This window comes from Pyrgilauda ruficollis, unplaced genomic scaffold (assembly GCF_017590135.1).
Source record: "Pyrgilauda ruficollis isolate IOZ18807 unplaced genomic scaffold, ASM1759013v1 scaffold4, whole genome shotgun sequence".
Lineage (NCBI taxonomy): Eukaryota > Metazoa > Chordata > Aves > Passeriformes > Passeridae > Pyrgilauda > Pyrgilauda ruficollis.
In genome coordinates this window covers 5556736-5580462 of record NW_024525489.1, presented here as the reverse complement: position 1 = coordinate 5580462, position 23727 = coordinate 5556736, and the positions used below count along the sequence as shown (strand labels likewise).

At 37.4% G+C, this 23727-nt stretch overlaps 1 protein-coding gene across 1 annotated transcript in view; it reads right to left on the bottom strand.

Annotated features, from left to right (window-relative positions):
* Window positions 1-23727, bottom strand: part of MTA3 (metastasis associated 1 family member 3) — a 133625-nt gene that overhangs the window by 24845 nt on the left and 85053 nt on the right. The window contains exons 15-16 of the mRNA XM_041477090.1: window positions 16278-16364; window positions 11221-11367 (exon numbers count right to left, since the gene is read on the bottom strand). Coding sequence (XP_041333024.1) covers window positions 11221-11367; window positions 16278-16364 — 234 coding nt within the window. The remainder of the gene's footprint in view (window positions 1-11220; window positions 11368-16277; window positions 16365-23727) is intronic.

The following is a 23727-nucleotide window of genomic DNA, read 5'->3' as shown; positions in this document are numbered from 1 at the left end:
TCTTAGAAGAAGTGAGGGTTTTTTTCATTTTGCTTTCAACATATGGCATCATGAAAGGTTAGCTCTGCAGACAAAAATACAGATAGTATCAATATAATTCAATTACTGTTCCATTTCAAAAAAAAAGAGTTTTATAAAACTAGACAACCCTTTTTCTGAGAATTTTGATGTGGATGCTCAGTTTGAAACTGACAAAGCTTTTTGAGAAATGCAACATGCACAAAAGTTAACTGTTCTCTCCCATATGATAAATCAGGAGTCAATCAACTGAGCTCATGGTTATATTTATATAAATTGCAGAGCAATCACTACTAGGCCAATAATTAACATAGATTTCACCTTGCTGTTTAACTCAGATTACTTTTGCTATATACTTTCCACAAGAACAGAAATCACATTGTCTTTGGCTTTAAAATGTTATAGTTCACATATTAGAGACCTTGTTCTTTTTCCAAGCAGTGTAACTTCAGCAACAAAACATAAACAGTTAAAAAACCTGCAAGAAAACTCACTTAAAGATGAAAGATGAATACTACCAGCAGCTCACAGACTTGCTCAAAAATTTGGATAGGACACCTTGTTGGCTATAGAGAGTTCTTAAAGAAGGGACATTTATCAAAACCACGTTTTTATAAAAATGTACACAAGTCTGAATGAACTGAATCAGCAGGGTCTCAGTTCTGCAAGAAAGATAAATGCTAAATAATTACTTTTTAAATTCTTTTATTGGTTTCAAACTGCAACTTACAGGGTTTCTGACTAGTATCACTTACACAAAGAATTCTTGAGGGATTTTATTATTGGCAAAAATTGTATTAAAGAGATAAAAAGGACATGAGAACAGCTGCATATCTCTCTCTTAAAAGAAAAAAGTAATTACACTCCTAAAGTGGCATTTCCCTTTCATTTTGAGGAGTCACCTTAACCAATATGAAGGTATACTTCCATCACTGATAGAAAAAAAAAGCCATTTCAAAGATATCAAACTACTTTTAAACTCCAACATTTAACAGAAATTCCAGTATCTAGTTTACATTTACATTTGTACAAGTCTTCATCCTTAATCAGTTTTAAATAAGAAATATTTATATCACTAAGGTCACATTAACAGAGGTAACATGAATATCTACCTAAAGCCAGCAATATCTTAGTTGTGAGCTCCTCTACCAGCCCTCTTTTCCACTCTTTCTTCATGCAAAAGTTATCATATATAAAAATACATTTGGGTCACCAGTCCTCCAAGCAATTTTTAAACTGGTAGTATAAGAACTAAATATTGTGACAGTCTACTGCTTTCTCATACTTGAACATATTTGGCACTCTTATAGAGTAAGAGAAGGTCACAATAGAGTGAAGAACTCTGTAATCTGTTAAATTTCTATCTTCACAGTAATTTTTGTTATTAAAACTTTTTTGTTTTTGTCAGCCCAGTAAAGTAACATTTCAGGACCTGAATATTCCTGGGAAAATACAGAGACTGCATTAAGGGAATAATAAATAACTGAGATGAAGATTCATTCCATTTATAGACATAAATATCCAGAAAAAAAAAATCCAACCACCTTATCTCCAAGAGCACAATATTTCCTGAAGAATCCCAAACATAGGCAGAATTATCCACAAAGTTAAACACAAAGAATGGGACTTCTTGTCTCTTGCAATACAGAAGAGATACATTACAGAGTGCTTTCAGTCACTCCCAAAATGATCAAAGCCCACAAACAAAAATCCACATTTTTTATACAGAGATACTTGAAACCTTCCCTCTTACTCAGAGGTGCTGTGCTTTTGGCACAGCTTTATATGCCAAATCTATAAAAACTGTGCTTAGCCATGATTGTCCCAAAATACACAGACATGCTCTCACTCAGTTGTCTGTGAAACTGAGAAGATCTCCCTAAAATGAGCTGAGGAACAACTGAATTTTCCTGGAAACTGTTAAACAGTGTATTTTTGAAAAGAACCTGACAGACGCTGTTAATGCAGTGCCAGCAGCTGTTAACTCCAGGATATTACCATATTGATAACCTAATAATAAAACCCAGCCAAGGAGTGAAAAAGATGTATTTGTAACTATCCCTGTTATATCATGCAATATAATCATTCTCTTTTTTTGCATGTATTTTTCTTGCTGTAGATACTGAAATATCATCAAAGTTGCCAAACATCAGAGACCTGAGTATATCCATAAACACAAAGGTAGGAAAAGAGCTGTTTAATAAGTAGATATAGTCAAAAGATTCTAGGATTAGTAAAGACTACTAATTAAGGTGCCATTGTTACACAATTTAAACTCTTATATAGTCTGATACACAAATATTCAGACTTTAGAACTGAGCAGACACTAATTTCTTCTAAAACATAATTACACCCTGACTTGGCAGGTTTTGAAAAAAACACTTACACATGGACACACCAGCTAATTTTGTGGAAAACGTTTAACTAAGGGAACTAAGGAAGAAAGTCCTTGCTTAAAAAGGCAGTCACACAGCATTAGAAACCTTTACGAAAGGTCTGCACACCAATGCAAACTCCAGTGCAGTTTAATGGCATCAGATATTATTTAAAAACCACAAAATTCTTGGTATTGAACAGAACAGAGAACGGAACATTTTTATCTGCCAAATGCTACAATGCTTTAGGGAATTGACATAATCTGACTCAAATCTTAGTGAAACTGGCACCAGTGGACACTTGGTTTATAAGCGAGTTCTTACAGCAAAGGATTTTGTGCAAGACAGTGATCTGTACTTGCACCCCTTCAGCAGGAAGGGAACTCCAGGACAGAGACTGATTCTCCCCTTAAGGCCAGTGAGTGCCAGGGAAGTGGATTGCTCCATTTTAAGCAGAAGCGAACAACATCACCACCACTAACAAGGGTTTGTAGTGCTGCGATGAGGGGGAGTTCCAGTAAATGCAGCTTCAGTGCTGACAAGATCTTCCTAAGTTTATTATTGTGGAGAAATTGATGTGCCAACAACAGAAACTGCCTAAGATGCTCCTGTGCCCTTTCTACAACATATTTATTTGAACTCAAATAGAAATTAGTAAGGTGTAGAAGACATTTCCCCACATTACAATGTGTTTCACCATAGAATGAAGCACATCAGAATATGCTTCACCAGCCATATTGATAATCAAGTGTTTCTCCCTGTTTCCAGGCAGTAGGACACCATGAGATTTCCCACTAAAACCATTTAAGGCTAAATCAGAAAAAGTGCACTGCTTAGGAAGGGTGTCAGCTACATAATTATTTCAAGTTTACATATTATTTCCCAGCAACATGCTATTTTTTATTACATGTCAGAACCTTTTTCCAGCTGTTCATGTGTTATTTGTATATGTGATATTCTTTATTTCTTCTGACAGAAAACAGAGTTACCTGGTATTTCTGTTTTTTATGTAACAGGATCATTGACAACACTAGTGAGTGAAACATGTCCTACTTCTAAAGCCTCCAGAATAAATATGGTTGAAGATAATGTGATTTTGACAAGTGGAAAATAAAGGCAGACTGGCAATATCAGAGCTGTTTAATCCTAGCAACATCTCAGCTTATAAGTCTCAGTGCGTAAGACTTTAAAGGTTAATTTCACCCAGGATGGACCATTTTATGAAAAAATCTGAGAAAGGAAGACTGCTTTGTTATTTCTCCTCCATTTGGGTTATGAATGTTTTGAGTAACCAAACATAATTGGTTTTTTCCTCCCAGTTTGCAGCAACTGAACAAGTGACATTTTTAATTCAAAAATATTACTAAAAAAAATGTATAAATACATATGTATGTTTGATAGTAAGAATGATTTTTGAGGAAGACTGTTATTCTCCCAAGACAGAAATTTTAAACACTCAAGAAAGAATATACAGATGGGGAAAAAAAACCAAAACAAAACACAACCCAAAAACAAAACAAAACAAAAAAAAAAAAAAAAAAAAAAAAAAAAAAAAAAAAAAAAAAAAAAAAAAAAAAAACCAAAACAAACAAACAAACCAACCAAAAAAGAAGTCCCCCCCAAAAAAACTCATAAAACCACACAAAATATCACAGACCAGACACAGGATCTTTCCAGTTCTACTGCCTAAGCACTTTGTAAAGATGCCTTCCCTATTGCATTATGTACTAAAATTGTTAGGAACTACTGCTCTGCAATCACAGCTCTCAAAAAATAATCAGCCTACTTGCCAGTAATCATGCACAGAAGCACTTTGAGTATGAATTCCAGATCTTGAATTCAGAACCCATAATTCAGGAGGCAATATGCTGCTAATCCTGTTATCAAACAAACAGGATTATCTTTCTGCAGCTGTAATTCTTTAAAATAATACTAGGGGAAAGTAGTGATTCTAGGAATTAAGCTCTGGCTATCTGCATTGTGGCTTAAACGTTAACTTAATTACAGTGTTGTTTCCTGTTTGAAGAACTGATTCATTGTGCCAATTAGGAAAGCCAAGGTTACTGCAGTTTCACGTGTACACATTACCTGTATATTAAAACAACACTGACTCAACAGCAAAAATGGGGCACTTTACCATGAAGTGCCCTTTCCTCCACCTGGGATCCCACTTGCCTTGCTCTTTCTGATCCCCGCTGCCACCAGTGGCACCAAAAAATGTGCTGCACTGGTGAGTTCAGGGATCAAACACACCAATATTTCATAAGCATTCATTTCCTTGGCACAGCAAAAGCAGAGTGATCTGTGGCACACTCAAAGTAGTGCTTCAGAGCATGAATGTAACTCTAGATTTTTGCTTTTCTTATGAATCAATTGCAGGCAAAGCCTTACAAAACCAAAGATACATTTTTGAAAGAAATGAATAAATGCCAAAGGAATCAATAATAGTGCCTTGTTCAATTTCTAATGTACTTTCGCCCTGGGAAATAATTCACATTTCTCAAGATACAGTAAACCTGAGCATTTCAGTTGAATGGATATTGTATTTTGACTTTGGCATAACAAAAGTAATCGCTCTCTGTATTTTAGAAAATACAAAATGTGCTTAGGAACAGTTCTTTCTCAAAAGAAATCCAAGCAAACCTGGGTTTGCAGAAATGTTTTTGCTACTCCCAAGCACTCCTGTGGCCAAATTACACTGCTTACCTTTTCCCACTTAAAAACACCCTGCTGTTTAAGCAATCATCTGAGAATGGAAGACTGTCCTTTTATTTGTACTCAAGAGAGCTCAAATACTTGGAAGATAACTGCAATGTAAATTGACAGTACAAGTTTATCATTGTGAGATAATAAATAATTTTCTCAATTTAAAAAAAATTCTAGAGGGAAAGATATTTCTCTTCTATTTTTTCAGACTTAAGTATTTTCCTCCTACTTTATTATCTTTCATGTTAAGTCACAATATCATTTGCATCACTGGGTTTGGAGAAATGAAGACCAAAGAGGAAAGTGGGGAATCATCAACTCACTGTTTTATAACACAGAAATTTAAATAGGGAAAAAATTTACTGGATACTTGCAAACATCAGATGCAGAAGCTTAGTTCTACAAATGATTGACAATGTCAGCAGTAACATCCTGGGATAATTAAGGCCTGTGTCCCTTTCCAGACACATGATTTGGGCTCTGGAAGTTGTCAGTAGTTCATCATCTTCACTATCATAATTTGTACCTCTGCAAAAACAAGTGAATTTACTAACCACAGAAATGTAAGCTTTAGAGCATTTTAGTTTCTTAATAAATATTTAAAATAATTGCTTCCAGCTGCACAGTGAAAATAGAGAGAAATTGGCTACTCTTGTGCAAGTTGCAAAATTTAAATGTAAAAAGGTTGTTAGGTCAATCTCCTGAGGGTCAGAGATGCTTTTAATGACTCTGTATAGAAAGGCAGGACTAAGCTCTTAAGTATTTCCTATAATGATATAAGCATAAAAGCAATGTATTTCGGGAAGTAACTAAGAACCATAAACACCTTTCCATATTCCTTTGGTTTCCTCAGTAAATGATAGTAACACAGCATCATTTTTTCCTGAGAGATCTGTTTTCCTTGTTCACATTTCCATCAATACCAGTGCACACATTTGACTGAGAAATCTGTAGCTGAATATTTTAAAGTGTTTTCTGGCTATACCAAAGACCAAAGCTAGAACACGCATGTCCTAAGCAAACTTCAGAGGGAAATCTGACTGTGGAGCAATATATAGCTTTTGTCTCTCACTTTTGGGAAGAGTGAGTATACACAATCCAGCATTAATCATACCTTGTGCTTTAGCATGGAAGAAAGGCAAATTTTCACATAGCAGCTTGTTTGCCACAACTCATTTCTACTCTTTCAGCTGGAAATCACTGGTATGTTAAAGGAGGTTTATAACAATTTTGGTAGGTTTACAGTTTATTAATGTGAATTTAGAGTTTTCTTTTTTAAAGTAACAGAGCACCAGATGTTTTTTTGATGTGCAATCCATGCTGCTGCTCTGCCACCATAGCAGAACATCTCTGTCTCTACCCAAACACAGTATTGTGATAACAACCATCAGGCACCTTTAAGAAAATACAATTCACTCAATGCTGAAAAATTTCATCCTAGAGTGAAACTTCCTCCCCTTTAATGTACTTTTACATAATGTTATGTGAACTTAATTATAATGAAGCATGTATTAGAATTATTTTCTGTGTTTCAAAAAAATTTGGGACAGGAAAGGTTTTAGTCTCCCTGTATGTCCGTCAGGCTGCTCATGTTTTCATTATATTATATGTTTTATATCATATTAGATGTTTTATATTATGTTTTATTATTATCTTATATTAATGTTTGCCATAAATTCCCCATGGAATACTAGGAGTGAAAATTAAGCCTTTCTATCTTGCTCATCTCCTGAATAGCCAATAGTATCAGTCATAAGTATAGAGAGAAGGATTGACCAAAACAGTACCTAAGAGAGAAGGTACATCATTTTGAGGTCTTTCTCCATTTGCCAATTTCTCATGCCACCTTCTCATCCTGCCAGGCCAGAGATGTGAGGGTTCCTAGGAAAACAGACCCCAAAATTGTTGTCTCATTCCTAGATACTTCATGTATCTGCTGCACACTTCAGTATATTCCAGAACAGAAATTTGACTGTTGAAAGAATCCTCTTGAAGGCAGCAGGACATCTCAGACTGAAATACAGCACTAAAGGTATGGCAAGGAATAAAGGAGGATCAGGGCTGTTGATTCGAGTCTCTTCAGCTATGAAAAGCTGGTTCTTTTATTTTTGTCCACAATATGAAAATGGTATAAACAGGCACGGACAGATTTCTGTACCTCATTAGTGATGCTGATGCCTTGGACATCCTGTCGATATTCTGGTTCTAGTGCATGGAAGGTAAGGAAATGCGTGCCAGATGACAGAGATCATTCTTGTGCAAAATACCTCTACCTGATGTTTCCAAATACTATAAGCAAAATTATCATTACTCACCCTGCCAAAACAATAGGCTGACGTAAAGTTTGACTACTTGGATGCACTGTTGCTCACAGTTAAGCAGCTTGTGGGAGAAAGTAATTGCTTGGAATAATTTCAGACACTGTAATTTAAAGATCAGATTCAAAATATCTAAAGCACTTTACAGTCACACCTAAATCTTCCCATCATCAACTCCAGTAACAAAATTGGATACATGTAACCTTCTGCAACATCGTGATTTTCTGAAGATGGAATTTTCCCACTTGAAAGAGGCTATCTTCATGGCAGAGAGTCACTTAAATATCTTATGCTGACTTTAATTTCAGCAGCAATTGAAATGCTGCATCTCAGAGTAGTTAAAAGCTCCAGCATGTATATTACACAAAGACTTCTCAAAGTACTGTGAGTTTTCCAGAACAACCAAATGCCAGTTCACTGGCATTTTGCATCTTACAGAATGCAAAATTTGCTGTTTGAAAATAAAATGAAAAACACTTTTCTAAGACCATCCAGCAAAACTCTTCCTCCTAATAAGGGACACAAAAACCTACAAGATCCTCTCTCTAGCTGCAATACACAGTGCTTAAGCAAAGCAATTTCACTCATGTCCATGACTGACAATAACAAGATATCAGGGTACAACATTAAGAAAAGATAAATGAGGAAGCTCATATATCGATTGCACTGGAACCTTTCTGGAGGTGCATCCATGGAAAACTGAAAGGGAATCTTTGTGCTGCATTGGCTAAAAGCAGAACTCAAGACAATGTAAGACTTGTATAAGAAATGCTAATCATATTCTTGCTTTTTACTCTTAAAAGCATTTAACTAAATATTAATGATGTTTCTCATACTCTTCCCCCACTTCCCCAAAGAGGCATAAAAAAATGTACCATTTCCATAATGTATTGCTATATTCAAAGCAAATAATTATTAATTTGCTTAAAAAGAAATTCTGCCAAAATAAGGCACTCATTCAGGCAGTGAGATTGACTTAAATTATGGTACTCTAAATATATATCTGCACAAGTCTAAGCAACATTTATTTGAATGCTGTGAAATATTGTATATCTTAAGTAAATATATTTATGTGGATTTCTCACAACAAATAGCTAATACTGTTGGAAAAAAGTAACCTTGAAAATGCAGACATTTACATGTTAATAATATTAGGATTATGAAAACAGCAAATGAGATTTAATATAAATTCCCCATGCTCCTTTTTTTTGCTCATTTCACCAAAGCACGCACTGAAAGGCAGAATCTGTCATCATCTCCATATCAGGACTTCTGGATACTGTTAATTGATACAACATAATCAAACCTGCAGTAATCAGTAGTATTTTGGAATCAAAAAAGCTTTTTAGTATATTTATAGTAACACAAAAACTCTGGAGGCTGGCAAAACCTTTCACTGCACAAATAGTACACTGTGGTCAGGGAAATGACAGAAACCACCACTTCGCAAGCTGATCTGGTATTGGAGAGAAGCTGGATAAAACGCAAGCAAAAAGAAAAATACATTTTATATTTACCAATAACTTGGGGAGGAAGTAAATGGTGAATACTGAAGGTAAGCACTTTTAAGTCAGAAGAAATTGAATCTGTGCTGTTGAGTACTGGTTTGTTATTTTTTCATTGCATTTTATTTACACTTCTCCATATTTCAATTAAAGAGAGTGGCAAGAATAATAACAAAAATATCCATTTTTAGTACTGAGATAGTAATTTTTGCACTAAAAAAATACAGATTTCACTTATTTAGGATATATGCTTTCCAGTATGTTGTTTTCACAGAAAACACATAAGCAGAAATATCTCCTAAAGTAATGACTTGCAGTCCTCAATACTACTATTTCAAATTAGATGTCGTTTTGTGCAAATTTCTTTAACACAGCTGACTGATGCACACTAATTGGTGTAGCTAATAACTGGTTTTACACACTCTTTGAGGAGAACATCCATACTAAGTAGAAGAAAAATTTTACAGATTTTCAAGCATGCCTCCTTAGAGAGACATAAGGAGGAGTTTAATCATAACAATTACCTTGAACTTACTGCTACAGCCTTCCCTGCTGGAGAAATGGGCAGGTTGAGCAAGATGGGGGTCAGTCTCTTCTCACAGATGAGAAGTGATAGGACAAGAGGAAACAGCTTTAAGTGATGCCAGGGAGGTTTGGGTTGGATACTAGGGAAAATTACTTTACTGAAAGCATTGTCAAGCAGTGGAACAGGCTGCCAAGGAAGTGGTTGAGTCACCACCATCCCTGGAGGGATTTAACACTTGGGTCATGTTGAGTTTAGGGTTTAGCAGTGCTGAGTTAAGGGCTGGACTTCATCTTTGAGGTCTTTTCCAACTGAAAGCATTCAATGATCATCTTTACATCCAAGGGAAACTAATTCATCACTCAGAGCTTTCATGGAGAGCCCAGTCTAAGGGCCAGCATTGGTGGAGGGGGAGGCCTTTGTTCACATTCTCATGCAGCAACTACTAAACCATCCATGCAGAACTTCACCTTCAAAGGTTGCAGTGGAAAGTCAGCATTTATGGCTCTGCCTACTAATGCAGATACCATATTTTCTTCCAGCTGCAATTTTTCTCCCATGGTGTCACCTTGGTCCCCGAAGAGCCTGTGCTTCCATGAATGTTGTTTGTCTGTGGTGTAATAGCTGCATGCTGAGCACAAGAGCAAGCAATCCTCTCTTCTGTGTATTCTCAGTAACCACTCCTTGCCAAAGGATGTCATGATTCCTATCTAGGTGTTATTAAATGTACAGCAGGTGTTTTCACTGCAGTATACAAGTAGTGTTTGCAATGACAGAAAAAAACGATTATGGGGCACACAATGGATAATGAATCAAGTTTTTTGCCCTTTATTTGGAATACTATTTCTATGTCTGAAAGGCAATTCCTCTCATTTCTACCTCAACCTATTCTGTGAAACATGAAAGCAGACAGTCACCTCTTTTGTGAACATCATCTCCTCAACAGTCTGAGAGCCCAGCATCTGACAGATTTCTACCCTCAATAACCTTATTCAATTACAGAACAAATAAGCTAATGGCTTACAGAAGTTATATCTCATAAAGAAATATCAGGAATGCATGCATGCATTTTCTTTTAGTGTAAACATTATATTCTGCTGGATTCTCCTCTTATTTAGACAAGGTAAAATTGTTTGCAGTTAGAGTTGAAAAATCTTTCTGTTTGGCAAAGAAAAAAAAATCAATAATTTACAGTCACTTTTCAGGATGAAAAATAAAGATTATTTGAGAAAAGTTAGTCTTACGCAAAAATTTCCATCCTTTTTTTTATTTGGGTTTTTTTGGGTTTTTTTCACACATCTTCATTCCTGCTCTTAGTTTGCACCAAGGTGTCATGAAGTGGCTGGGTACACCAGGCCTAAAAGTCACCTCTGGCACTGCAGTGCACAGAAAAGGCCTCTCCTGCTCCTCTATGACACACCTTTTGCTTCCTCCTCTGCAGGGACAGTGGCTTTCTAAGGTCCAATGCAAAAAGCCAAAAAAAACCATGCTGCATCTCTGCCTTCACCAAATTAGTTTTGTTGTTTTCTTGTCCTTTTTGGCAAGTCAAGATCAGTAAAAAAAAAATGGTAAATGGAGTTTTTGTAAGAGATGGTATTAATATATCTTTATCCAGGGAATATACACCACTATTCATTGCACTGATGCTATAAACATGCCATCCATATCTTACATTTTTCTAAGTCTGTCCCTCTCATTTAATGTTCCCTCAGGTTCACAGAAAGTTTTTCAGTTCAGAGAGTTAAAGAATATTTCATTTATATTCCTTCACGTACCATCAAGCCCATTATGATGGCTGTAGTTTCTTTTCCCCAAAATACTTAATGAAGAGTGGTTGGAGGGCGCAAGCAGCCTTTTTGCACTTGGACTTTGAAGGCTTGGTGTTGACCTGATTACACTGGGTTTCACAGCAGGATGTATCTCTGTTTGAGACAAAAGAGAAAGACAAATTATATCTACTTGATTTTAAGATAAATAAAACAATCTATTCCACATATGAAATTTACTTTTGATTTTCAGTGAAAAGAAAGTTCCTTCTGCATTTGTGTGTTTACGAGACCTTTAACAACACGAGTCCTCCTACCCACAGATCCTCCAAGTAAGAAAGATCTATTTGACTTTAGGTTACCCAAGCTCAAATCCACAGTGCAGATATGTAAGGATTTGAGGTTGAAGAGCTAATAAATACTGTGCTGAATACTAGTCTGAAATGGGTGTGTTTATATTTCCATACCCTTTTGAGATTTGTATTGAAGCTACACACCCACAGGCTTTAGCAAGCAAATAAAAGCATTTTACTGTAGTGAAACTACCTAAATACCTCAGGCTGTTCAGTATTTTCTGTCACAATAACAAGCTTCGGGGGATCTTCCCACACAGAAGTCACAAGGTGCAGGAGTCAGGGGGCCAGACACTGTAGGGCTCTGCAGCTAAAACTATCCCAAAACTGCAGTGGGAACACTTCCATACCTCTACTTACTGGGGAGCTTCAAACATCCCAGAGTATCTGTTTCATGCAGCAAGATTATTTCGGAGAAAGAGGAATAAAGTGGGTAAGAAGCAGCACAGCATATCTGGTCAGCACATTTCAGGGTGGCATCTGCTGTGTTTGCCAGGAGCTGACACAGCTGCATGGAAATTTCTCAGTTATCTGCCAGATAAAAATGGCAAAAGGAAGCCTTGGCTGAGTCTGCTGGTCCCTCACCAGGAATTTGCTGAACCAATAAACTAATTCCCATCACACATTTGGGTTCAAAATGCCACCACCGTGTCCAACCTTAGGTGGACCCAGACTTGTGTGGGAAGTCCCAGGGGCAAGTTCCAGTCCCTCTGACACAGCTGCAGCTGCCAGCACTGTGCAGGTTATGAGGCACCTGCAGCCCAATTACAGCAGCCCTCTGATGACCCCAGGCAGCAGAAGAGGCTGAGAAGGGCAGAGGGGCTGGGAGTCAGATCAGCAGAGTCAGCTGCCCAAGGCAGGTGAGATCAGGACACAAAAATTAAGTACTTTCTCATTTGCAGTCCAAGTTTACACATCCTGAAAAGTGCTTCTTTCTGCTTTCTGTTTATAAAATGGAGCACAGAAGCTGGGAAGATGCAAAATCTACAGTGAGACCAGGTATCCAAGGAGGAGCCTCTCCAGCCTCTGCCATCCATGGCTATCATTCAGGAGAAAGAGAAACCACTGCATAAAGTCAAAGCCCGCTGCAATAGCATGTTTTTCCTCCTTCAGGAATGCCCAAAGTCTGATACCCAAGTGCTCGCCTGCCCTACATGGAGTTCTCAGCCCCATGACCTTGGCCAGGCTGTACTGGAACAGCGTGCCAGGAGGAGACAATGCCAACAATTTTCACACTGAAAAAGACTTTGCTTAATTGTTCACCACTGCTTTGGCTGGAGCTTGCAATCACACTCTCCAAGCATGAACACCCTCCCACGAGAAGCCTCAAGAGGGCCACAGGTAAGAAGCAGTAGGGCAGAGAAATACACAGGCAAGTATTAGAACAGCAGAGAAGGAAGGCACAGGTAACCAGTCACTTCAGGGCAGAGCTGTAGATTTGATGTCACCAAATTTCACACCACTTAATTAGATAAGAGCTTTCTACAGCCATTCACTGCAGAATTCATCTCCTTTTCACACAGAAAAGATTTCATGGCATGTCCTGTTTTTCTTGCTGTGGAGAACAAGCATCTCATACTTTGCTTTTTTACTAAAATGGGAACAAAGGCATGCTTAATGTTATGAACACCACTGATTGCTAAGGCAAAACTCTAAACTGAAATAGATACATACACTTGTGCCATTTGCTGAAGGTAATTGGAATTTGCATTCTAAAATGTTCATTTAGCAATCTTTTCCAATTTTCTGAAGGAAATGGTAGATTTCCAGGGCTAACAACACTAAAATATTATTTTATTTGCCAAAGAACTGCGGCAGCGACCACAGTAATCCCAGCAGCTGCATCAACATATGAGAACTCCATCTTCTTTCATATGCAACCTATAGGACAGGCAATTTCATATTTTCAGGGTGAGCAAACAGTTGAGGAAGGAAGCATTTCCTTTCTTCAAATTCTATGCAGTTCAGAAGTCACTAATCCTCCATTAATTTACCACAAAGTCTGTCTTTTCTCTTTCTGCAGTAGAGGAAGGTAGCAAGACCAAGCTCTACATTGAAGTTCTAGAAAGGAAGTCAGTTAAACAGCCAGGACCACTTCCCAATGGACTGAGTCCTTCCTGTGCAGACGTTTACATCTTACTTCACTCCTCCTCTACATATAGACTTGCTTCAAATATTTTCATGCTTTAGATCAGCACTTTATAACCAGCTGCCTCATCACACCCAAGCAGAGTAATGAGGAATTTCAGGGGTTTTGTCTATTATCCCTTCATATAATTGTATTGTGGAATAATAGTAATCAAAATCTTTTAATTCCTGCTGCTTTTATCCTTATTCTATTGCATAGCACTTCACTGAAAATCTTTTAGCCAGCTGCACCTTGTTCTCATTCAGAGAACTGACTACAGCATTCAAATTATCTCATGACTAGTAGCAAATAACCAGTCAGCCACATTCTGAAATAAAAATAAATAGGAAAAAGAGATAATGTTCCAAAAACATATTAGGAACCCATTTTATAGGACCAGATTTCAGCCTCAAGCAAGTAAATAACAATAACAACATTAAAAACTTCTCCCTTTTCCACTATGTCAGTAGAGTAAAAAAATAAAAAACCCAAAGCAAACAAAGAGAAGCTGAAGTCTTCTACCAAATCACTTCAACAAACATCCTGGATTCCAGAGGGGCTTAGGCAGCTGCACCTTTCTCTCACCTCATCTCCTCAACATGTGTCCCAGCTGGAGTGTTAGCCTGGTTTCCTCATAACTAGGAGGTAATATAGGACATCTAATTAGCCAGGGGTTCACCACAGCAGCTTTGTTTTAGGAAGCACAGTGATTACTGATGAGATTGCAGGGGATTAGCCCCAGCTCTTGAGAGGACAAGGCCTAATTTAAATGCTTGTCCTACCTCACCTGTGGAACCTGCAACTAAGATGCAGAATAAGGGTAAAGGGAAGTGATGACCCAGGATGTGCAGGGCACTGAAATCCTCTCTGCCTTACTAGAAAGGTTGAAAACAGTAGTGCCTTGACACATTGTTAATCATATGCCAATAAATTTCTGTGAGAATGGCACAGCATGAATCTTAAAAGGAAAACAAGTGCCTCCTATATAAGTTATGACATTATATATAAAAATAATTTTTATGAGAAAAATAATGCAAGATTTATTTACTGAAACTGCAAAAATCCCAAATAAACTAAAAAGATCACAAACAAACTGAACTAAAAAAAATTAACCAAGATACATAGCAAACAAAAAGCCATTTTCTAGCCATCCCTATAAAGTTAATTGAGATTAATGTAATCAACTGCACTGGGTTCACTCCATATCCCCGTAACACACACTATTTTCCTCAGCTATAGTGAGACACTTCCCATACAGTCAAATTCTAAGCAGACTCTATAGCTACCTGGCATATTTTAGCACTGTTAATCTCCTACCAGACCTTCACGTAAGTTCACAAAATGCTGCCTGACACTATTCATCCATTCACTCACATTAAACCTACAGACTCAGACTCCCACTGGGGTCAAGACAACTCCTCAAAGGTTATATAACATGGCACTAAAAACATGTGGTGTCTTCTAAGTTTCCCCACGTTACCATTTCCTCTTTAGATGCACAGACAGGTCAGCTGGATGAACCATCCCCTGTCCAGCTTCCCCCCTCACAACCTCAACTCCACCAAGTCAACCAAAGTAGTCTCTTCAAGACACATAACACACACATAACTGGGATGTCTGTAGGGAATTATCCGTGGCTTTTATCCTAAACTCCAGGGCAGGAGAAATCTAAATTCAGTGAGAATGGCATTAAATCCTCATTACCCACATTCTTGAAGTTAGTATTTTGACAAAATTGATGTCCTGGAAGAGAAGTTGTAACTACATGAAGAGCTGATTTCTATTTCAGTAAGGCAAGAGATTTACTGTTTACTTTGATCTAGTACAAAAAACCTCCTCCTGGTGACTGAAATTATGAGCAAAACATCTAGACTAAGCTCTTCACTCAGCTGCAGAGTTCACTTCTGTAGAACAGGATTAATACACAGGAGCATTATTCACTGCACCTCTGATCAATGGATGAATTTCTGTAATCATTTGAGGATTAACAGCCTCTGGGTCACCACAATTCTTATATGACTGTGCAAATATTTAACTGTCACTGATGGCTCATTGCAAGGAATCACTATTACTAAATTTTTTCCTCTCCCCATTTACTTATAAGTTCATTGTCCTCTTGGTTGTGAACTTGGTACACATTTCATTGCACCTTTTAAACTTAGGTCATCAAATTACAAGGTATGCGTCTTAGTGTGGCTGAGGTCCCCTGCTTTTAAGTAAAAAGTAGTATTGCAAATGGATAAAAAGGCCACAGTAGAGCAGCCCTGAGCATACTGAGAATCTCCCCTTTGAGTAGTTATTCTTTTTATTTAGAGAGACAGACTATTTTTCACATTCTAAATTACATCAGGTTTCACTCTGACACTTTAAACCAATATCAGGAGGACTTCTGCCTGTATCCTGCAAATTCAACCATGCAGTTTTGCAACTCATCGTGGACCACCACTGTTATTAATTTATTAACTTCAGAATTTTTTCACGTCACTAAAAGCATAAATCTCTCTTTCTGTGCATACCAGGTTAGGAAGCTTCAGTACACACTGAATGTTCACTTGGTTTGTTATTCTCTGGAGGCAGATACGCACCTAAATACCCAATGATACATGACAGTGGTTTTCTGGTGCTTTTTATCTTCAGAGGATTTCCAGCAAGTTCACAATGTCGATCTGCATCTGAGAATTTTAAAGAATAAAATTCAGTTTAAATATTTTACTATTACAAAGAGATTGAGGATACACCAACCAGCTTCTGACTTGCATTTTTAACACAAATTTATGTTTTTCTTTTAGCCCACCTTTTGGATTCTCCTTTATATCATCAATACTTCTAATCATGAAAATTTAAAGGCAGGACATGTCCTCTTTCATGCAAGTGATGTTATGATTTTTTTTTTTTAAGTTAATGCAAGTTTTAACACCAGTTAGATAGTTTTTGCTTACAAAATCTTTCTGGGGATAGCCAGGCAAATGGAACACAGATGAAAATATGAATGCTAAAAAATGCAGTTTTGGCTATTAAAAATTATTTACATTGAATTATTTTTTGTTTTCTACACGCTTCTCTGTCTCTAAATGGGGCAATACAGAGTTAAGGATTTAAAGCTGGGACTACTGATTTTTTATCATACAACTCTTCAACTTTGCAACAAAATGGTCAGTTGTAACCAAGAATTACAGAGCTCAAAGATCTCAAACATTGTAACTTTCTGCTAAGTACATGAAAACTAGCAGCGCAGCAACTGCCTTAAATTTCCTGGTGCTACTGCGAATACACAAGCAGAGATTCCATCTGCATGTCCCAAACACAAAGTGTTAACATAAAGAGGTTTATGCTTAGACAACAAAGTCAGTCAACTTAAGGCAAAAATTCACAAGGCACCAGGTTTCAGTAAGTAATTTCAAGACGACTGGAAATAGACCATCTCTTTTTTTCTTTTTAATTATTCAGAATGATTGGGTTACCTGTCTCCAAGGAGCACATAAAACCCTCACAGAGAGCTTCCAGTATCCCTAGAATACAGGTATTCTGTTCTGGACAAAATTGCATTCATACAGAGATTCTATAGATCGGGAGGTTTCTCAAATAGAATAACTTCCCACAAATACCTACCTACAAGTTTAACAGGAGGGACATAGTATAAACAGATTATAATTGCAACTCCTCCTTGTGTTTCACCAAACTCTTCCTGTTTGCTTCATTCCAGCACATGAGACAGAGTAAACAGTAACAGGAAGAGGATAAGACACCAGGTAGAATTTACAATCCCTTTATCGATTCTAATCTAGATCATGAAGACCATGAATGCACAGCAATGACTGGAATAAGTATTTCAGATATTCAAGAAGATGTTTTCAGTGCAGTAGACAAAGCACAACTTACTTTAATAGATTAAGGAACCTACCTAAAATTCTGGAAATACCAATGCGTTTCAAACGTTCCAGAGCCCTAACGCTGAGTACATTAAGTACTTTTGTTACTTTTTCTTAATCACAAAACATACTGTGCTCAGGGAAAAAACCCAAAAGGCCGGGTGTCTAGAATATTTTTAATATTGCAAAACACCTGGAATTATTTAAGTGGTGGAGCAGAATGATGTGTCTCCACTGACTCCCTCAGTAAAATAAGCAGAGGCTATACAGTATTTTATAGCTACTTTGAGAACAACAAAGCATCACCTAAGCAGCAATTAGCAAGAAAAATTTCCATCTACGTGTCTTCACTGTAAAAAAATATATTGAATCATGTTGTGGTATTTATATATGCTGACTGGGAGTATGTACTGCAAGGAGAGCACAATTTTCATACTTGAGATAAAGCATGTTCATCAAAGGTGAATATTCCAAAGCACACCTATCTATTGAAACAGTAAAGTATGTTTAACAGCAGCAAATTTTGATCCACAATAAGGTGCTCCCATAAAAAAGTATAATAAAGTTTATGATCTTTATGCAGAACACAGAGAAAAACACAGAAGTTGTATTGTGCATCATTCTCAAGTGTAAAACCAGAGAATGAAATTTGGGTAGGAAGTTATCAAAACTCCCAAAATTTAAAGCAAGCCCTAAAATCAAATATGATCTTTTATATGAGCAATAAAAATCTTAGTAAGACCAGTGAAATAGTGGAAGCTATAAGAAAAAACTACATTTATAACAAGAAGGAATCTGATTTTTTTTAGTATATTTTTCAAACATAGCAAAAGCAGAAATTGTACTGGTTTCTGTAGCAATAGATTATGAAGGTGTGAGGAAAATACACAAGAAAGATAAAGGCACAGCAGAAAAGCCAAATGCATTCCTTGTATCACTGTTCATTGCAGAAGCACTTAGAGAAGCTCACTTCCAAAATACTTTTATGAGGAAAGTATGAGAACTGTGTCGCATTGAAGTGTCCATAGGAAATATTTCAAAACAAACTGGTTAATCAGTAGAACCAAGTTATCAGGACCAGGTGGAATTCATCCAAACTGCTGAGCAGACACGCTGCTGGTGTTTAATGAATGCTTAAATGTTCTTGGTGCAAGAGAACAAAAACAGAGCAAATGTGATAACATTCCCCAGTAAGTAGGTCTGCAGTGTGGCAGAAGGTTGAATTATTAATAGAGGCACACAGTTAAATTTGGAAACATGAAAGGAGCCAACAAAGACCTTGGAAAGGAAAGCAAGTTGAGCGTGTTCTCAGGACTCGGTGGTGCGTCCTTGCAGCAGAAGGACGATGGCGCGCTGGGCCCCATGCGCACACGCGGGCCTGGCGGGGCGGCGGAGCGATGTCACCTCTCCCCTCGCTCCACGGCACACAACAGCCAGGCCCGTGTCCAGCTCTGGGGTCCCCACCAGGGAAGAGATACAGGCACATGGGAGCAGGGCCAGCTGATGGATTGGGTGTTTGAGTGCAGGACACCCAGGGCGTGGGGAAAGTGGCTCTGGGCAGCCTTGAGATGGGAAGGACAAGGGAACACCTGGCTGGCACCTGCAGCCTCCCAGCAGCAGAGCACAGAGACACTGAGCCAGACCCTTCTCAGAGGAACACAGGGACAGGACAACACACTGCCCCTGTCTGTGGCAGCAGCCAGGCCGGGAGACAGGAGATTGTTAAATACAAGGATAAGATTATTTACTCTGAGGTTGATCAAACATTAGAGCAGGTGCCCAGAGAAGTCATGCAGTCGCCGTCTGCAGAGATGCAAAAAGCTCATCTGGCCTAAAGGCCCATGAGCATGTGGACCTTATGCAAGAGGTGGGATTCGAGACCTCCAGGGTCCCTTCCTACTTACATGTCCTACAAACCAGTAAGTGCCAGTCTCATAGGCCTGCCAGGATCCTCTGAGGGGACCATGACCTGCCCACATGCAGCTGATCCGGCATCCAATCTGGCATTTCAGAGAACTTTTACCACACTCTGTCACCAAAGACCTCTTCTGTCCAGCTGTTACAGGGTAAAAGAGGTTTTTTCAGGAATTAAAACCTTATTAAATTGTCTATGTCATCCCCAAATGACCTGTGCTGTTCAACAGATAAAAGGGCAGCAAAAGAGGTGATTAGAGAGTTAAAATTTCCTGATAAGAAATTTCTGAGCATAATCAAAGCTAAAACTGATAGCAAAGGACAGGAGCAGCATAAAACAATGCATGTAAATGAATTCTGAAGGAGTAAAATCACCGTAATAGATAGATATAATGACAGTTCCTACACCATCACAAAGCAGAAGAGTATTCATGGAGTCAGCATCAACAGCTTTCTAAAAAATATCTAGACAATATTAAAATGAAATCAAAATCAGAATGTTAAAAATCATGATGATAGGAAAATAGAAAACATGACTTTCTAAAATTATGGGAAATCTGTATCTTGAAGTGCACATAATTTGGGGCACCACAACCCTAAAGAGGATACAGCACAACTAGAAAAATTCTAGGAAATAACATTACAAACCAGAGTGTGAAGCATTTTTTTATGAGGCTTTAAAGCTGCCAAGCATAATGACTGATGTGGGCATTACAGACAGAGGTGAATAAAATCAGTAATGCCAAGAAGATGATAACAAATGAGGCTGTGCTTTTAGAAATAAAAGTATTTTCTAATTATTTCCTTTTTAAAAAAAAATAGATTTGTATGTCTCTTAAGCTTAGAAAGACTTTCTGAGCAAGTTATTTCTCTTTGACATTCCATCATATCTCTGTGAAAATGCAGATCACCTAATCAATGTACTAATCAATGTATTCCCTGAATTGTATTCTTAGAAACTTTGGGGACAAAAAAATATGCTCTGTCAATTATTTTGCTGGCTATTAAATTCTGGCATAAATTGTATTCAAAGATAAAAGCAGAAAATACTTTCATCCTAGATACAGCTAAAAGCTCTTCCATAGCTATCAAAATCAAGGATGCAAAACATAGTTTGTGAACCAATACTCATAAACATTACTCAATTCAGATGAATGGGTAGCTTTGTCAGTAAAATACAAACTTTATGCTTACAAAGACAAATGAGTACCATTTTGCATATTCTACTGTTTTCACCTGTCTTTGTTGCATCAAACTAGATCACTAGCAAGTACTATGTACCATATTTGTTAATAAATCAGAGGATTTAAATGTATAATAAATTTTCATCATGATGAGTACACCCATTTCCAGATAACTATACATATAATATACAGATAATTTATTGTCATGCACTGAAAACATTTTGACAATCATGTCTACACAGCATGTAGTTATCCAGATCTAAATTACTATCATTAATACATATAGTTACAGTGATAAAGCTATAGCCAAGCAATGAAAAAAAAAATTCCTCAAAAGTTTCCCTGTGCTGAAGCAATAATGCTTACAGACGCACGGCTCGCTGCCAGGCATTTATCAACCTGCCTGTGAGCTGCAAACAGATCCAGTCTCGTCAGTGACTGCTGAGAAGAATGCTCACTTTGCTCTTTCTCTAATTAAGAGACCTTCCCCAGACAGGATGCTCTTATGCTCTTGCTTAACTTAAAAAAACCCATGCAATATATTCAAACTAAAAAGGAGGCAGTGCATGAGATTTAGACCACGACAATTTCATCTTACTAAAGCAGTTCACCAATTCTAATTATTCCTGAAAAACCATCAGACAAGTTTACTGTCACCAACCACAGTGAGTCTATTAAGTTCAGACAGAACAAAGTTTGAGCTTTCTGTGATGGGTGTGCTCCTAGCAGGAGGTGCTGTGCCTTCTCAACCTCCTGGTGGCCATCCTGAGATTGAACTGGGATGTAAATGCATCCTCTCCACTACCTCCTGCAGGCATCTCAGCAGGGGTCATGCTACAGGCTTCATTAATGAGGAAAATCTAATTCTCTGCACTATCTGAAGGAATAAAGAACACAGAATAGGACCTTCTTTTCTGCCATTGGATATAATGGGCTGAGGGAGAGGATGTGGGTGGATGTTCAATAAGAGAAAATATTCTGTCGAAACCATTTTGGTTTTCAGCTACAAGATGATTGGGCCTTAGGTTATCATTCCCAGAAGCGTCCATCCTCCTCCAAGACACGAGAAGTACCTGCAGATGCATTCAGGTACACAGGTGGAATGCAAAAACCAATTTATTTTATGAGCTGTGACACGCTTGTTCAGACAGTCTTTCCCAGATCGGGGAATCAGCTTCATTTACAACCTGGCACTTCAACAAATTGCACAAGACTAAGCGGGCATAAAACCTGGTATGCAGCTGGGATAAGTGTCCCACCAATCCTTCTGTCTTCAGATTTTATGGCTTCTGAGTGTTGTTATGGTGCCTAATGCAATATAGTTGGGAAATGCAGTTACATTTTCAAGAACTGGTTTGGCACACACAGAGTCAGGTGACAAAGCATCTAAGCAGCTATTAGATTCAAGTTTCAGCAAACCAACATGGAAAACAAATTCCAAATCAGTTCTTGGGTACTGTAACCATCTCATGCCATATCACATCATGGGAGACCTGGTACTCTGGCCAGGTTATTAGTTAAGCATGACTGTAACATTTCTAACAACAACACAGATATTCACTCAATACTGTAATTACTCAGTGGATCCAGCATAGTAAATCATTACTGCTAATTAAGGATCTTGTTTAAAAAAAATCAAAAAATTCAAGATAGCCTTAGAAAAGGATTCAGGACATTTGCAGGAAAAGAGAGACTATTTAGTTATAACATTAAAATCTACAGAGTGCACTGAGAACAGGTCACCAGATGATAGTACAGGAAAAAAACTAGAAAATATTCTTTTTCTTTACTTTTTTGCGTTTACTAGAGCAAAAATATGACAATGACAATGCAGGTAGAGCACTGTAATGATACCACAGAAAGAGAGATTGCCAGAAACAGAACATAGATTGTGGATACGTGTGTGTATATGAAGAAATGTGACTTAAATTAATTGAGGTATAATTAGGTTTCCACTGTTAGAACATTATTTTAATGCTGTGTTCAAAATCCATTAACAATTGTGACTTTTTTTACTTCAACATGTGTTAGGTCTAATCAGGAAGGATCGGAATTCAAAGAGACAATCATAAGGTCTAAAAATTTGGTTAAGCAAAAAGAATCATGAAAGACAGTATAGGGGGAAAAAAAGTCTTTCTACTCTTGCTGTTAATCTGATGTAGAACTCTTTCACTCAAAGAAGCTAAGAGAAAACATTCCCAGCACTGCCAGTTGAAGCAAGAATGACTATTTCCTGCTAAAAAGCTCAGCTTTATTTAAAGGCTGAACATGTGTTCTAGTCTAACAATTAACAGTTGGTAACAGTTGGATGAATTTTTTTCTTCTGGTTTTTCTTCTCCTTAAACAAAAGTTTCATCTTTTGAATATTTTTTACTGCAGTGAGTGAGAAAACCCACAGATATGGATAAAAAGATATAAAGTTCAAGTGAACTTCTGAATTTACCTCCATGATTCAGCAGAATCATAAATTTAAAGGTACAATACCTTTCTCTCAGAAAGTAACATTTATTTTGGATTGAGGATTAAAAATATAATCTTAATCCATTTTTAGACATACTTCTTCCATGAAGAACAACTCATTTTATTCTCACTGTTGACACATGGTTTCCTGAAATCTGAAAGTTGTTCCCGACTTGCATAGATTTAAAAGAAGAAACAAAATGCCCAAAAGATTTAAAAAATTAGACAAGGACAATGAAAGAAATATTCAGCAAGTTTTGGAGTACTGCAGAAGTAGGTGAAAATTTTGCATATGTGTAATAGCCGGTCTTGAAGTACATAAAGGGAAAATAATTACTCAAAATCAGATTTTAAGCCTCCGTGGAGTAAATTTCTTATAAACAGTGCAGACATCATCTGCATCTCAGATAAGTATGCTGGGAAAACATTTATTGTTAATCTAATAAACATGCTTATAAACCTCACATCTAATGATCTTAAAAGTTCTCTTCAATTCTAATTCAATTGACAGTACAATGAACCAGAATGCCTCATCCTGGAATACCAAGCATCTGCTCCAAGAACTCAGTCTATGGAAGACTGGGAATCATAGCCAGACAGTGTGAACA